Source organism: Mustela erminea, chromosome 8, assembly GCF_009829155.1.
Source record: "Mustela erminea isolate mMusErm1 chromosome 8, mMusErm1.Pri, whole genome shotgun sequence".
Lineage (NCBI taxonomy): Eukaryota > Metazoa > Chordata > Mammalia > Carnivora > Mustelidae > Mustela > Mustela erminea.
Genome location: NC_045621.1, coordinates 46,144,380 through 46,159,206, shown reverse-complemented (window position 1 = coordinate 46,159,206; position 14,827 = coordinate 46,144,380). Strand labels below are relative to the sequence as shown.

General features: G+C 56.8%; 1 protein-coding gene across 1 annotated transcript; it reads left to right on the top strand.

Moving 5' to 3' along the window:
- Positions 1-54: 54 nt before the first annotated feature.
- MAB21L4 (mab-21 like 4) lies at positions 55-9,075 on the top strand. The gene is made up of 5 exons (XM_032355450.1): positions 55-1,464; positions 4,279-4,504; positions 6,162-6,315; positions 7,354-7,710; positions 8,560-9,075. The coding sequence occupies exons 1-5, from the start codon at positions 981-983 to the stop codon at positions 8,650-8,652; spliced, it is 1,314 nt and encodes a 437-aa protein (XP_032211341.1). The 5' UTR covers positions 55-980; the 3' UTR covers positions 8,653-9,075.
- Positions 9,076-14,827: the final 5,752 nt, after the last annotated feature.

Here is a 14,827-nt window from a genome sequence, read left to right as displayed (position 1 = left end):
ACTGGGCGCGGGGTGGGGGGGTGGGGGGGTGGGAGGTGTGTGCATATAGGGCTGGCCCAGTAGGGCCAAGGGTCAGCGGGGGCGGCTCCCTGGTGACTGGTTGGGACTTGCCCACCTGAGCTGGGAGACAGGCTGGGCCGGGCAGGGCTCCCAGTGCCGTGCTGAAGCGGCCAGTAGGGCGAGACTTTCCACCCGGTAAGGAGCCCAGGAGATGTCCCCTAGAGCTGCAGACCCAGGTGGGTACAGGCTTCCTTAAGGTTGAGCTAGGGCCTGGGGTTGGGGTTTGGAAGTGTGGCGCTGCAGGGAGAGGAGGCAGGATTCTCACCCGGGTGGTGGGTGGGCAGGTGACGCCCCCAGTTGGAGGCTCCCCACTTCTGGCCAGGCATAGGTGCCTCAGTGGAATATGAGGTTGTTGGGGGAGTGCAGACCCCCTAGCCTGCCATTCAGGCTCCTCAGAGGCAGCTGCAGCGGGCTGTCCCTCCGGGGGCCTGGGGAGGCTACCACCAGCTCTCACCTTTGTCATCTGAGCAAGGAGGCTGTCCTGTGTCCCTCCCCCAGGCTGGTGGGAGACTGCATGTCACAGAGTTTCTGTGGCCGCTGCACAGGGATGGGGGGGCCACCAGGAATGGCCTGTGGGAGGTGGTCAAGCCATGGGAGGAGCGCAGCCTGACTGTGGTATTTCTCCAGGGCTCTCTGGAACTGCTAAGAGGCACTCTGTGTGACAGGAGGGAGGAGCCAGAGCTGAGTTGTGACCCGGCCCCTCCCCCTGCCCTAGGCTCCCAGTGACATTCCTAATTGTTGGGGACTGACTCACCCCCACTTCAAAGGCCGGGCCTGGCTCAGCTATTTAACCCAGTGGCAGCTCCGGAATTCTGCTCTGCGGAGAGCTGGGGCCCCACCCGCAGACCTGCTCCTCTCCGGGGCCTGCATACATCCTTGGGTCCTTGGTCCCTGGCTGCCCCTGTGCCCTGGCCCCAGCCATGGCCGTGCAGGTGTCTCTGTGGCACCACTACCTGCAGGCCATCCGCTCGAGGGGGGCGCCCCGGGCGCAGGACTACCAGCGAGCAGAGAACGTGCTGCTAGTGGTGCTGGAGCGCGTGCACGAGCTGGACCCCCGCTTCCTCGTGGACTACTCCCGGGACCTGGAGGCCTTCCAGTTCTCCCTGCGCTCCTCCGAGGACCCAGTGCGCATGGAGGTACCCCTGTGGGTGGATGCCGAGGTCCTCCTGGTTGAAGAGGTAGGGGCCGCCGAGGCAGGGGATGGCCCCATGTCCTGCCGCCTGGGTGTCCCCAGGGAAGGGGCCAACCTGGAGCAGTGGACAGCCGAAGATGTCTCCAGCATCTCCTCGGAGGAGAGTGGCACCTGCTGCAGCCACATTGTGCCCAGCAAGGTCTTGCGTGTCCTCAAGGACCTTCTGGTGGCGGCCATCGTGCACTGCAAACACCAGAGCCTCATCGCACCAGGTAGCCACCAAGCGACTGTTGGAACACGCATGATGGCAGTGTGTGTGTGTGTGTGTGTATGCGTGTGTGCCCGTGCGTGCACAGATGGGGTCTCTCAGTGTGTGTGTTGGGGCACATGTGTGATGGCTGTGTGTGCGTGTATGCGTGTGCGTGCACAGACGGGGTCTCTTGGGGTGTCGGGGCACACGTGTGATGGCAGTGTGTATGTGTGCACGTGTGCGCGTACATGCATAGATGGGGTCTCTCAGTGTACACACTGAGAGGGCACACGAGTCGAGGGACATTGCTCTGAGGTCCTTTCTAGCTCCAGACACTTCTGAGAAGACAGGTCATGTGTTTCCATGTCACCTGATGACTTTGGTGGCCACAGTGGACAGGCTGTTACTAGTGAAACAGCTGGAAACGACGTCTGCCAGGGCACCGTCTTCCCGCTGACCTGCTAGATGAGGGTCCGGCCACAGGTCTGGGCGAGTGGTCCTGTTACCAGCTCTGGTTCAGCCCGCTGTCCTTACAGATGTCCCTGAGTGCAATCCCTGGTCACATCGCACTGGGAAGAGTATGTGTGTGCATGTGTGTAGGTATGGGTTACGGACGCATGTCTGAGTGTGTGCACATGTGTAGGTGGAAGTGTGTGTACGAGTGAGTGAGAGTGTGTGCAGGATTGTGGATACGTGTGTGAGTATGTGCACATGTGCATGCAAAAGTGGGCGCACATGAGAGTGTGTGTGGAAGTGTGTGTACACACACACAGTTTTGTTTCCGTGCATGGACCGGTTGCTACTTGGTGTCCTGGGCCCTGAGCAGGCTCCATGCTGGAGTCTGGCCTTAGTGTCTTGTCTGGGTGCCCACATGGTGTGACTCGGGGTGGTGAGCCCCTAGGGGGTGCAGGGCTCCTGGCTGGACCACAGATGGCGGGTTTCCCTCCAGTAGGGGCCGCTTGGACTGTGAGAGTCCCGGGAAGAGGCAGGTGCAGAGATCCGGACAGCAGGGCCTCCTCCCGGGGACCGGAGCAAATATATTGGGTTGTCCTGGCAGGGACTGGGAACCAAAACAGAATGCCCAGCCTCCCTTGGGAAGGACAGGCCCACGGTGGTGGCTGGTCCTCATGTCTGCTGTGATGCCAGAGTGAGATAGTCAGCCCATCTCGGGGAGAGTGACCCGCCCTGGGCTGTTCAGAGTGGCTCCTGGGTGGACTTCCAGCCCCAAGAGGGGACAACTTCCAGCTCTGGCCCCTCCCAGGCCTGCCTGGTGACCTGGGGCCAGTGGCCACCTTCTCGGGGCAGTCGGAGCCTGTCATTAGGCCTGCCCAGCTTCCAGCCCCTTCCACATCTTCTCTGCTCATCATCTGAACCTCTCAATTACCGCAGGGACTTGTCTGTCTGCCTCTGTGACAGAACATAGCCACTCCCACCTGGCCTTAGCCCCTGCCGGCCCTGGGCCCGTCTGGGAGCAGACCCACCTGCTGGGGTGTGCCAAGCCTGGGCCATTTGGGCGCACTCTGAGCTGCCCATCTTCACTATCCCTGGGTCTCCACCGTCCTCAGTTCCTGGCTGAGAGAGCAGAGGCGCCTGGGACCACACCCGCCTGAGTTGCGCACGCAGGGAAATTCCAGGCATTGCTTCCTGACACGTACCTTAAAAGGGAAACACAGCAGCTCCCTCCAGGTGACAAGGTCCAGGATGCTCCCACCCAGGGCAGAAACCGGTGAGACCAGCCTAGGGGCTAAGGCAGGGTGTGGCCATGACCTGGCTGGGGCTGCAGGTGTGGCTGCCTTCCAAGCCAAGCCGCCTGCCTCCACCGCTGGAAGGTGTGACCAGCAGTAGATAAGGAAATAAAGCCACCACCTGCAGCTCAAACCCTGAATTGGGAGGGGCCAGGGATCACCCAACTCCTTTCTTCCTTTAACTAACAAGGAAACTGGGGCTCCTGGAGGGGGATAGAGTGGCCCAGGGGGCAGGACCAGGACCTGCTCTGGGCTAGGTCCCCAGAAGTGGCCCCAGAACTACCGTATAGGAGACTTGGGGGAAGGGTCTGCCTAATGGGGGAGCAGGCTCCTTCATACAGGACCCCCAGTGCTGCGAGGGGCGGTGGTGGGCTGTGTGCAGTGGAATAGTTTGGGAATGCAGCTCCTGCGCTCAGTCCCGTAGAGACCTTTCTCCTAGGCACATACTGGGGACCTCCTTTGGTACATGTCTCCCAGAAGGTTGGTCCCTGACCTCTAACCAGCACCCTCGCTAGGCAGCGCCAGGGGAGGGAAGGGGCGACCGCTCTGAATCCAGTGTTGGCTGGTGTTGGTCAGGGCTGGAGATGCGAGGGTTCCCCACACTGTTCAGCTCCCCTTTCTCCCTCTGTGGTATCAATATGTTTTGGTGGGCGGTGGCGGGGGCAGAGGGACAACGGACATGGAAGTCCAGAGGGCCCCGGGTCACACCAGAGTGCCCCTACTGTCCTTGGAATGTCCCCTCCTGGCTGGTTTGGGGCCTCTGGGTCAGGGGAGTGGGCGCTGGGCTGTGTCCGCCATGAAGGATGTGGGAGCATCTTTACTCCCATGTGCAGTCTGGGATGCGGTTCTGGGGACCCAGGGTGTGGAGTAGAATGAGGGAGGGCAGGCTCATTCATTGTCAGCCCTCGGATTCAGACCCTCCTGGGAACTGGGCACTAAGCATGTCCAACATCAGGCCTTCAGGGACACGTGTGCTACTCCTGGGCTACACGTGTGCTACATCCCAGGCCGTCCTGCACCTCCTCAGACCCTTCCAAGAGGTGTGAAGGGCAGCCTGAGATGGGGACTCCGGGACATGGCGGTCGTTGCAGGGTCTCTGAACGCAGACAGCCTGAGGGAGGAGGAGCTCCATCTGTCCCTGCTGGTTTCCAGTGGCTGGAGAACAGTGTGCTTCCACGTCGTGCCTGTGGTGCGAAGAAGGCAGAGGGTACCCGCCCTGGAGGGGACCCAGCTGACGCATGGGTTCCCTGAAGGCAGCTTGAAAAGGATCGTCAGCCAAAAGGTGGCGCTGGTACCAGCCAGTGCTCAGCACTGGAGGTAGGACACGCCTCCTGGGGTCTGGGGGTCCTGGGGAGCTGGCAGGAAGGGGGCTGCCCCACCACTGTTCCCCTCACTCTGAGCCGGAAGGTCTGCGGTGATGTCCCCCCCCTGCCCTAGCCATCCATACCAATGTCACTGGGATCTCTGAGGGGCGGGGGGATGTGGGATCTGGCCGGGATGCTCACTCCTTACCGCCAGCTTCAGCTCCTTGCAGCTGCAGGGAGTGGTGAGGGGGGAGCTGTGCCCCCACCCCACATGAGGAGTGGGCAGGGCAGGCTGTGAGGAGAGACGGGGAGAAACTGGGAAACGCAGGAGGCCGCCTGGAAGGGGACCCTCGCGACCCGGACTGACACCTTTGTTTCAGGTGGGAAAGCGGCAAAGGACAGAGACTTATCTGGGTCACGCAGGGTCCTGGGGCGGCTGGGAGGGGTCCCCGCACAGTGAGGGTGACCAGAGGAATTTGCTAGCATCCTCCCAGATGGGATATGGTGTGTCCCCCACCCATGGGGTTAGCTGCGTGTCCCCTCCCCCACCAGCCTCCTGTGGACCTCCAGTCTCCATCCCCCAGTGAGGTGCTGAGGCCCCTTCCTCAGACGCACCTGCAGGAAAGGGAGGCCCTGAGTTGGTGTCTGTGAGATAGAAAGAGAGAGTCGGGGGTGGGGGGCACGTGGTGGAGGCTGAGATGCCCTTGAGACCCCCAAGCCAAGGGCAGGGACTGAGCCCCCTCCAGCTCCGAAATGGCTTCCACAGCATCTTGCAGGCAGGGGTGGTGTGATTTGAGGGGGGTGACCCGCCCACCAGTTCCTACGCCGGGTGCTGCTTCTGGGAATAGGGCACCTGGTTGAAGTAAGGCAGGGGGGTGGGTGTTGCTCTTACAGGTAATTCTTGGAAGTCGATGATGTTCATGGAGCTGGCTATGCCCTCCTGTGGCCTTCTGCCCCCAAAGAAAGGCTCCCCTGAGCGCCTCTGAGCCCCTCACCCTGAGCAGGGCTTTGTCCGGTCTTGCGGGAAGGAAGGGAGGGTAGGCTGGGCAGTCACGCATGCAGGCCAGCAGGGAACGGTCCTTCCCCTGTCCCTCCATTCAGACTCTGAGTGTGCAGGCAGTCGGCTGTCCAGTACTGAGACTCCACAGAGGGGGGCCCTTGGGGGGGACCTCAGATTCTACCCCTTTGGCGGCTCAGCAAGTCCACAGTGAGTGCCACGGGGGTACAGTGCCCCAAGCTCTTGCGTGGCCGCCCGGGGAAGGCTGGACTTGCCAATGGGGCATGGAGTGGACGTGCGAGCCCAAGGACCAGAACTGCCTGTCCACCCTGGGCAGGTCAGAGCGGCACCTTCCTGTCCACACAAAAGGGCCAAGATGGCCTGGAGGCTCCTTTCACCTCTCCATGTTGTGGGGCCTACATGTCTCTCCAAGAACACTGGCCTTTCCCATTTGACTGCCCAACACGTACAGGTCTGGGAACCATGGGGAGGGTGTGCTGGGTGCAGCCACTGGTCCTGTCATGGCCTGGACCGGCGTGCGGGTCCTCTCGCGGGGAGGCCACAGAAGCTGGGGGCTTTTCTTCCTGGGGCGAAGTGGTGGGGGCAGGCTGCTCAGACTCCTGGCTGGGGCCACAACGCTAACCATCTGTGGTGTGCCTTTCCCGGCTCCCAGGGTCTCCACTGACTACTTGCTCACCAGACTGCTAGGTGCACTGGGCTCCTTCCCGGGCCACCGCCTGGACAGCCTCTCCATCCTGGACCGGGTCAACCACGAGAGCTGGCGTGATGGTGGCCAGAGCCCTGGCCTGACCTTCGGCCATCTGAAGGTGCATGGGCCAGGGGCGGGGGGCTCTTGGGTGCAAGGGCCCCTGGCAGCTGTGAAGGTCACTGGCCAGGTATTCCCCCTCTGAGAGGAAGCAGCCCTGTCTGCAGCTCTCAGCTGCTCACTGAGCTGCTGGGACTTGGCTGGAGCTGTGTCCTCCTTGGCCTGTGTGGGGTCTGCCCGTGGTGAGCTGTGTTGGGGTCGGGGGAGCAGTGTAAGGCTGGTCTTCAGGGGGGCTGGGGGTGTGGGCTGGCCTGTCACAGGAGCTCCCTCTGACCCATTCACCATCCCTTGCAGGCCTCCATCCCACCTCTGAGGGGTTGCCATCTTCTGGTGGGGGGGGGGGCCTTGGGGTCTGGGGCAGTGGCTCCTGAGCCCCACAGTGAGCGAAGGATGATGGGGGCTGGTGGGAGGAGGGGTAGTGAGGGCACAGAGAGGTAGCTGCAGTGGTGTGGCAGGGGAGGGGCCTCTGGCTGAGGGCCTCAGGGAGAGGGAGAGTAGAGGGTGCCTGGTGCAGTCAGGAAGCTCCATTCTTAGGGCTTTTTCACACACACACACACACACACACACACACAGGCACCAGGACAATGCCCAAGGATAGGGTTCTTCTGCTCAGGCTGCCTTGCACAGTAGGCGATCATGATCATCCGAGGGGAGTGGGGCAGGAGGCAAAGGGCCAGAGGAGCTGAAGGGTCCTGGGATGGGAGCTGGTTGGGGGCGGGGTACCTCGCCCTGGGGGAGTTGGGGAGGGGCCAGAATAGAGACTGTAGGTGGGAAGGAGCTGAGCCCACCCTGGGACCTCCAGGAGAGGCAGTGAGTGTAGGGGAAGGTGCTGGTGGGGCAGAGGGCTGCAGAGTCATGGAGTGTGGGGGAGGGGTACTGACGGGACAGGGGGCTGATGGGAGGGGGGGTAGGTTTGGACGAGGGGTGTGGGTTGCAGGGGCCAGGTGTGAGGCTGGTGGGGAAGGCGGGCGGGGTGGGCTGCCCTGGGCTGGAGCAGGCCACATGCTCCGGTGGGCTCTGACCCCTAGTCCTGCCTCAGACTGTGCTGCTGTGGGCCGCAGTGCTCTTCCCGGAGCCAGAGGACTGGGCAGAGCTGCAGGGCGCCGTGTACCGGCTGTTGGTGGTGCTGCTCTGCTGTCTGGCCACCAGGAACCTGCCGGACTTCCTCCACCCCGAGCGGAACCTGCTTGCGGACACTGGGCTGGACCTTAACGCCCTGTACCAGCACGTGGAACACTTCGCCAGCCAGCCAGAGCCGTCCCTGCGCATCCACGTGACCCACCTGGGCCGCAGCCCCCCGCCACGCCTCGGCAGTGGGGTCAAGGCGCTCCTGCAGCTGCCTGCCAGCAACCCGGCCTACTGGGCCACCGCCTACTTTGACGTCCTGCTGGACAAGGTGGGCGTGGCAGGATGAGGGGGTCTCAGGCAGGCCCAGGGGGACATGCAGGTGGGCACAGAGCTGGAAGGCCGGGCAGGTCGGTCCTCTGGTCGGCAAGATTGGGGCATCTGGAGGCCAGACAGGCCATGAGGGCCCCTGCCCACTAGTGCCCCTGGAGGCCAGGTTTGAGCCAGCCTCCGTTACCCACCAGAACTGCCCCTAAAGCCACACATGACGAGAGCTCGAGAGCTCGAGCCCCACCTGCCTACCCTGGGACTCTGTTCCTGGTGAATGGGTGTGGCTGTCCCCGGACCTCACAGGGACAGTTTCCTGCTGCCTCCCTGCACTCAGGAGTCCCACGCTGTGTCCCTAGGAGTTACCTCCTATGGCCTGTTCAGGGTTTACTTGGCCACTCTCCCAGCTGCCCTTCTTAGAGCCCCCAAAGTGCCGTCAGCTCTGCTAAGCCTTCCCTTCCCCTGCTCCCACTGAGCTCATTCCTGTTCCTTTCCCCCAGGGCTGACCCCCACCCTCACCTAAAAAGCCAACACAATCTCCTTCCAGGACCCATGGGGGCTGGAGGGATGAAAGCAAGAGGGGAGTTGCCTCCTCAGCCCTCTCCAAGCACCTGGTGGGGCCTTCTGTGTGTCAGGCCCACCTGGGGAGGATACCTGTGTGTGAAGAAGGACACCTGAAGGAGAGGGCCCTGGGTGGGGGAGGACCGTGCAGGTTGGGGAGGACCAGGCAGAGACCCAGAGGCAGGAAGTGCTGGTGGTGAAGGACCATGTGTTGTCCCACACTGTGTCTAGGCTCCTGTGATGGGTCCCCCAGACAGCTCCATGACCCCACTGTGCCCTGTTCCATCTGCAGTTCCAGGTCTTCAATATCCAGGATAAGGACCGGATCTCAGCCATGCAGAGCATCTTCCGGAAGACCAGGACTCTGGACAACGAGGAGTGCTGAGCAATCCCCTAATCGGTCTTTACTGCCCACGGCCTGGCCCCACGGCCCCACAGAGGATGGAAGGCCATTTGCAGAGGAGAATGGGCTTCACCTGGAGGCAGGTGGTGGGTAGTAGAGATGTCCATAGGGACCACCTGTCTGGGGATGGCCTGGTGGGGGTCTGAGCATGCCGGGCAGCAGGCCCCCAGGAGCAGCAGCCTGACCCCCCAGGGCCCGGGATGAAGGCGCCTTGTGCTTCATCAGATGGGTATTGATCCATTCTGTGTGATGTTATCAGACTCTCAGAACCGGGCGTCTGCATGAGACCTGGAGCTCAACGGCTTGTGCCCACCTATGTCACATGCTGCTTTGTGGCCACGAAATACTGTATATCTGACCTTGAATAAAGGAATGCACTGGATACAGTGGGGATGGCACCTACCACTTTCTGTACATCTGCATGGAGAATATTTCCCCGGGAGACATAGAAGTGAAAGAAGCTAGTGGACAGACAGTTTCCAACTTTGTTCATTTCCTGTAAATGATCACCCTCTTCCCCAAATGTCCCCACCTTCTAATTCATCGAAGGAACTGAAGCCAACAGGGGACACCTGCAGGTCCCACTGCCTACCTGTGCCAGTCTCATCATGGGGGTGGTCCCCCTCTCCTGTGTAAGATGGTATCTCCGGGCATCTGACACCATCCCCTCCATCTGTCCTCAGTGCTCCATTTCCCCACGCCACATTCTCTCATCAGCCCATAACAGCCAGTGTGCAGCCCCTTCCCCACTGAGCTCTCACGTGAGAACCTATGTTTTCTACTTTCTACCCTCTTTGCCTCTCAGTTATATTCATTTCTCAGTTGCTGAGCTGTCTCCCAGAGGCAAGCTGCTGAGCTTGCTCCCATGGCAAGTGCATGGAGCAGCATCTTCCCCAGCTTCCTCCAAAGCTTCAATGGCCATGGGCCAGAAGAGCCACACACGGAGGACAGGAAATGCCAGGTCCTTTGAAGGCCATGGGATTCAGGGCCTGAGCTGACATTCATACAGGGGGATACAAAATGCCATTAGAGAGGGGGCTTGCAGAGCACAGAAGCTTGGTCCAATCAGATTCACAGTGGGTACAAAGGCCCACCCTATAATCATTTCCTCAGTATCTGAGTATGTATCAGGATGTCTGTTAGTGGTAGGAAAGGCCAAGGGAAAGACTTCAAAAGCACTTCTATGCTCATGGCCAAAATAGTCTAGCAAAACGTTCTGTATCCCAGGGGCAATAATGACTTAGCATCATCCTGAAAGACCCTATTTTACCAGTACAACCTTAGCAAAAATCAGATGAATAAAAAATGAGATACTTAGATATAATCCAGCAAAATATGTAAAATATCTATGTGAGGAAAACTACAAAACTCTGATGAACAAAATCAAAGAAGAGGTAAACAAATGGGTATTCCATGTTCATGGATAGGAAGACTCAACATCTGATGCCTTGTAGGACACTTTGACTCCAAAGACGAAGATGTCAGTTCTCCCCAACTTGCCCTATACATTCCACGCAATCCCAATCCTGGCTAGCTATTTAGTGGCTGTTGACAAACTGATTCTAAAGGTATAGAGAGAGACCAAAGACCCTCTCAGAATAGCCAATATGATACTGAAGGAGGAAAACGGAGTTGGAGGACTGATGGTACTGTTTTCAAGACTTCCTGAAAGATTTCCTTTCAAGGCTACAGGCATCACGACAGTGCCATATTGGCAGAAACAACAGACAGATGGGTCAGTGGAATGGAATATAGATCCCAGACATAGACCCATACAAATATAATGAACTGATCTTTGACAAAGGAGTGAGGGCAATATAGTGCAGCAAAAAGTCCCTGTGACAACCGGACATGCACATTCAAAATGATGAACCTAGACACAGACCTATGTCCTTTCCAAAGATTAACTGAAAGTATATCAGGGACACAAATGTAAAGCAAAAACCTATAAAACTCCTGGAAGATAACATAGGAGACCCTCTAGATGACCTTGGGTGTGGTGATGATGTTTTAGCTACAACACCAAAGGCACAATCCATGAGAGAAATAATCGGTTAGCTGAACTTCATTGAAATGAAAATCTCCTGCTCTGCAAAAGATGATGTCAAGAGAGTAAGACAAGCCACAGAGTGGGAGAAAATGTTTGCAAAAGGCATGTCTGACAAATGATTATTATCCAGAATATGTATTTTTTTTTAAAATATTAAAACACAGCAAGAAAGCAAACAACCTGATTGAAAAATGGGCCAAAGACCTGAGCACACACCTCGCTCAGGAAGACACACAGATGGTGAAGAAGTACATGAAACGAGTGCCCACAGGAACACACAAACGAAAACGACAACGGGAAACCTCTCCACGCCGATGAGAATGGTTGAAGTCTGGAGCACTGCTGACATCAAACGCCGGCAAGGATGTGGAACAGTAGGAACTTGTGTCTGTTGCTCAGGGGAACACAAAATGGCAGCCACTTGGAAGGGAGTTTGATGGTTCCTCACAAAACTAAACACACTATTACCACGCGATCCAGCAATTGCATTCCTTGGTATTTACCCAAAAGAGCTTAAAACTCATGTTTGCGCAAAACCTGCAATGAATGTTTACAGCAGCTACATTAACAAGTAATCACCCAAACTTGGAAGCAGCTAAGATGTCCTTCAGTGGGTGAATGGATAAACGGACTGGTCCACCAGACACCGGGATATCGCTCAGTGCTAGAGAGAAATGTGCTGTCAACCTACGGAAAGACGTAGAGGAACTTAAACGCTTATGACCAAGTGAAGAAGCCAATCTGAGAAGGCAACATTCTGCATTCTGGGAAAGACAATATTACAGAGACAGTAAGATCAGTGGTTCCAGGGGCGAGGAGAGAGGGAAGGAGGGATGAACAGGTGAAGAATGGAGGATTTTTAGGGCAGGGAAAATACTCGGTATGAAACAATGCAGATGGATATGTGTTGTTACACATGTGTCCAGACCTGCAGAGGGCACAACACCGAGAGTGAGCCGTAAAGTGAATGATGGATTTGGGGTGATGGTGACGTGTCCATGCGGTTTCCCCAGTTACAACACATGCACTGTCTGCTGAGGGACGTTGGTGATGGGAGGAGGGCATTTATGGGATATCTCCATGCCTTCCTCTCAATATTGCTATATATCCAAAACTCCTATAAAAATAGTCTTTAAAAAATAAAATACATTCAAAATGTGGCGAACAACACGTGGCCTGTAGCCAAGGTGCTCTGGTGGGTGGTCTGGACTGCGTGGAAGGCGTCGGCACAGGCTCCTGGTGGCCGAGCTGTAGAACATGTGCCCTCCAAGTCCTGTGCAGGAGGGAGTTAGAGATGGTTTCTGTTCACCTGGAAGAGGCAACAGTGTGAAATCCTGGTCTTGCCCCAGGCTGAGGTAGGCCCGCCTGCTCTGTGTCACGATGCAGGCCTCGTGGGCCTTCATCACCCAGACGGGTCCTGTAGACTATCCTGCTGGCTTGAGACATCGATGACATCATACTGATAAGGCCTCCGGGGAGCACTGACTGGCAAGAGCTTCTGATGCCTTGTAGGACACTTTTACTCCAAAGGCTGGGAGACAAATGTTACCGTCTCAGGGTTGTGTCAGAGCTAAAGGTCGAAGAGGCTCCGTGGTCTGGGCATGCCAAGACATTGCTTCGGAGGAATAGCAGGGGTTTTTAGGCCGAGCTCCCCTCCTGTGATGAGTGAGGGCAGGGTCAAGCCCCCCCCACACTGGCCTTTGTAGGTCGCATGCACCTCACTGGGAATGTCTGCACAGCGGGTGACTTGAGGCTGTTGGTTCTGAGTAGGGCTGGATTGGGGATGGACTTGTGCTACAGCACAAGCATGGCTCTGAGGGTGCCCCTGGGGGAGTGGGACAGCACATAGTGTCTCTGAAACCCCGACGTGCAAACCTGCAGCAGAGAACAGCTCATCAGAACGCAGTGGCTGTAGTGGGCCACGGTGGAGAAGGAGCCTCTGGCCACGGGACCTTTGGTAGCTACGGGACCTGAGCTGCCCTTCACGAGCCAAGGGTTACAGAGAGGCTTGCCTGTGCAGCGATACAGGATTATAATAATAATAAAAGGCATGAAGATTGGAAAAGGAGTGAGACTCATATTCACAGACAAATTGCTTGTCTACGTAGAAAAACCCCAAGGAATCCACAAAGAAACTGCTAGACTTTGTGAATTTGGCCAGGTTAGAAGACAGGTGAACAGAGAGAAAAGTTAATTGTCCTTGTATACATTAAGAATAAACAACTGGAAAGAAAATTTTTAAAATACCATTTACGATAGGGTCAGAATTGTCCAACACCCAGGAATACATGTAATGCAGGATACGTAAGTCCTGTGCACGAAAACATCGCTGAGTATAATTTAAAAGACCCAAATTAATGTTCATGAATAGGAATTTATATTTTGATGATGTCCATTGTCCTTAACTTGATTCATAGATTTATTTCAATTCTTATCAAAATTCCGACAAGCTGTTCTGAAGAGAGAGACAAGATGATTCTCAATTTACGTGGAAATTCAAGGCATCTAGGATAAAAAAAGCAATCTTTGAAAGGGAGAGCAGAATCGGAAGGCTGGCACAACTTGCTTTCAAGACTCCGTGAAGCTGCAGTGTGGGCGGCTGTCTGGGCCTGGATGGAGGCAGCGCCCCAGGGAGGAGAGGCCAGAGCACATCTGTGAGGATGATCAAAGGACGAGAGGCCACGTCCATCAGGTGGCTCAGGAAAGCCTGTTTAAGAAACGTTGCCAGAACACGGGCTGTTGGAGTGGATAAAAGCGAAACTGCCCCCTTTCCACCCCATGCACAAAATTAATATAAAGTGTGTCCTGAACCTCAACACAAAAGCTGATACCATAAAGTTTCCAGAAGAAAACAGCAGAGATCTTTGGAAGCTCTACATCATCAAAAGTGTCCAGACAGTTTACCAATGGCACAGACCACGAGAGAAGACATGTAACCAGGAACTCACGGAGGGAAAAGACCTGCTCTTTGGAAGACATGATTAAGAAAATGACGGGGCGCCTGGGTGGCTCAGTGGGTTAAAGCCTCTGCCTTCGGCTCAGGTCATGATCCCAGGGTCCTGGGATCGAGCTCCGCATCAGGTTCTCTGCTCCCTGGAGAGCCTGCTTCCTCCTCTCTCTTCCTGCCTGCCTTTCTGCCTACTTGTGATCTGTCTGTCAAATAAATAAATAAAATCTTAAAAAAAAAAAAAAAAAAGGAGAGAAAATGACTAGGTAAACCGGGGAATAGGGGAAAATACGCATCACGCGCAGTGCCGGGACTTAGAAAATCATGGCCATACATTTACAATGAAAAGATGAAAATCAAGTAAAAGGAGCAAAATACTTAGGCCAACAAGTCAGAAAAGACCTACAGATGGCCAGTCCCCACCCGGAAAGATGGTCCATGTCATGAGGCATCAGAGGAATGCAAGTTAATACCAGATCAGACACAATCTCACCCCCGCTAGAAAAGAAGACACCCCAGGTGTCGGCGGGGACGGAGCAGCTGGGACTCGCTGGCACGGCCGGTGGGGATGGCAAGGATCACAAGCCCCAGGGAGCGTCGTGGCATCTTCTAGCGCTAAAGCTGGACCTCCTGTGCCACCCCAGGACGCTCCAGGCCGTGCACACGTAGGTCCATTAAAGCAGGTGACCAACAGATGCCAGGACCATGGAACAGCCCCGAAAGGGAGACAAAACATGTCCCTGCGTCCCGCAGCAGCATGTGTGACTGTCAGTGCCACACAGAAGCAGCAGACACACGAGAGAATGTGCTGAGTGACTCCGTGGATATGACACGCAAACACCTGCAGGACTGGCCTAATCAGATGGGGGTAGGGGACGCTGCCTGGTGGGGACACGGGGGAACTGCGCTGGATTCTCCTCCCCATGTCTGCTCAGGAAGAGCCAACCCGGACAGGGCTGCTGTCAGCACGAAGGTGGCCCACAGGGCCCTGTCCGGTTCTCTCTGGAAGAGCCGCCCTCCACCCAGTCTTCGACTTGGGGGTTTCAGACCCTCGGGCCCTCTCTGCTCCTGCACCTCTGTGCTCACAGCCGTGAGCACACGGGGTGGGTCGCGTCCATTGGCTCAAGGGTCTCCCCAGCGCACACAACTGTGCCCGGCCT

Excerpts from the sequence above, each read along its gene's own strand:
- MAB21L4 (XM_032355450.1), top strand. The coding sequence starts at position 981 with ATGGCCGTGCAGGTGTCTCTGTGGCACCACTACCTGCAGGCCATCCGC. Across the intron at positions 1,465-4,278 it reads CCAGAGCCTCATCGCACCAG|GGTCTCTGAACGCAGACAGC; the intron begins GTAGCCACCAAG and ends CGGTCGTTGCAG. Across the intron at positions 7,711-8,559 it reads TTGACGTCCTGCTGGACAAG|TTCCAGGTCTTCAATATCCA; the intron begins GTGGGCGTGGCA and ends TTCCATCTGCAG.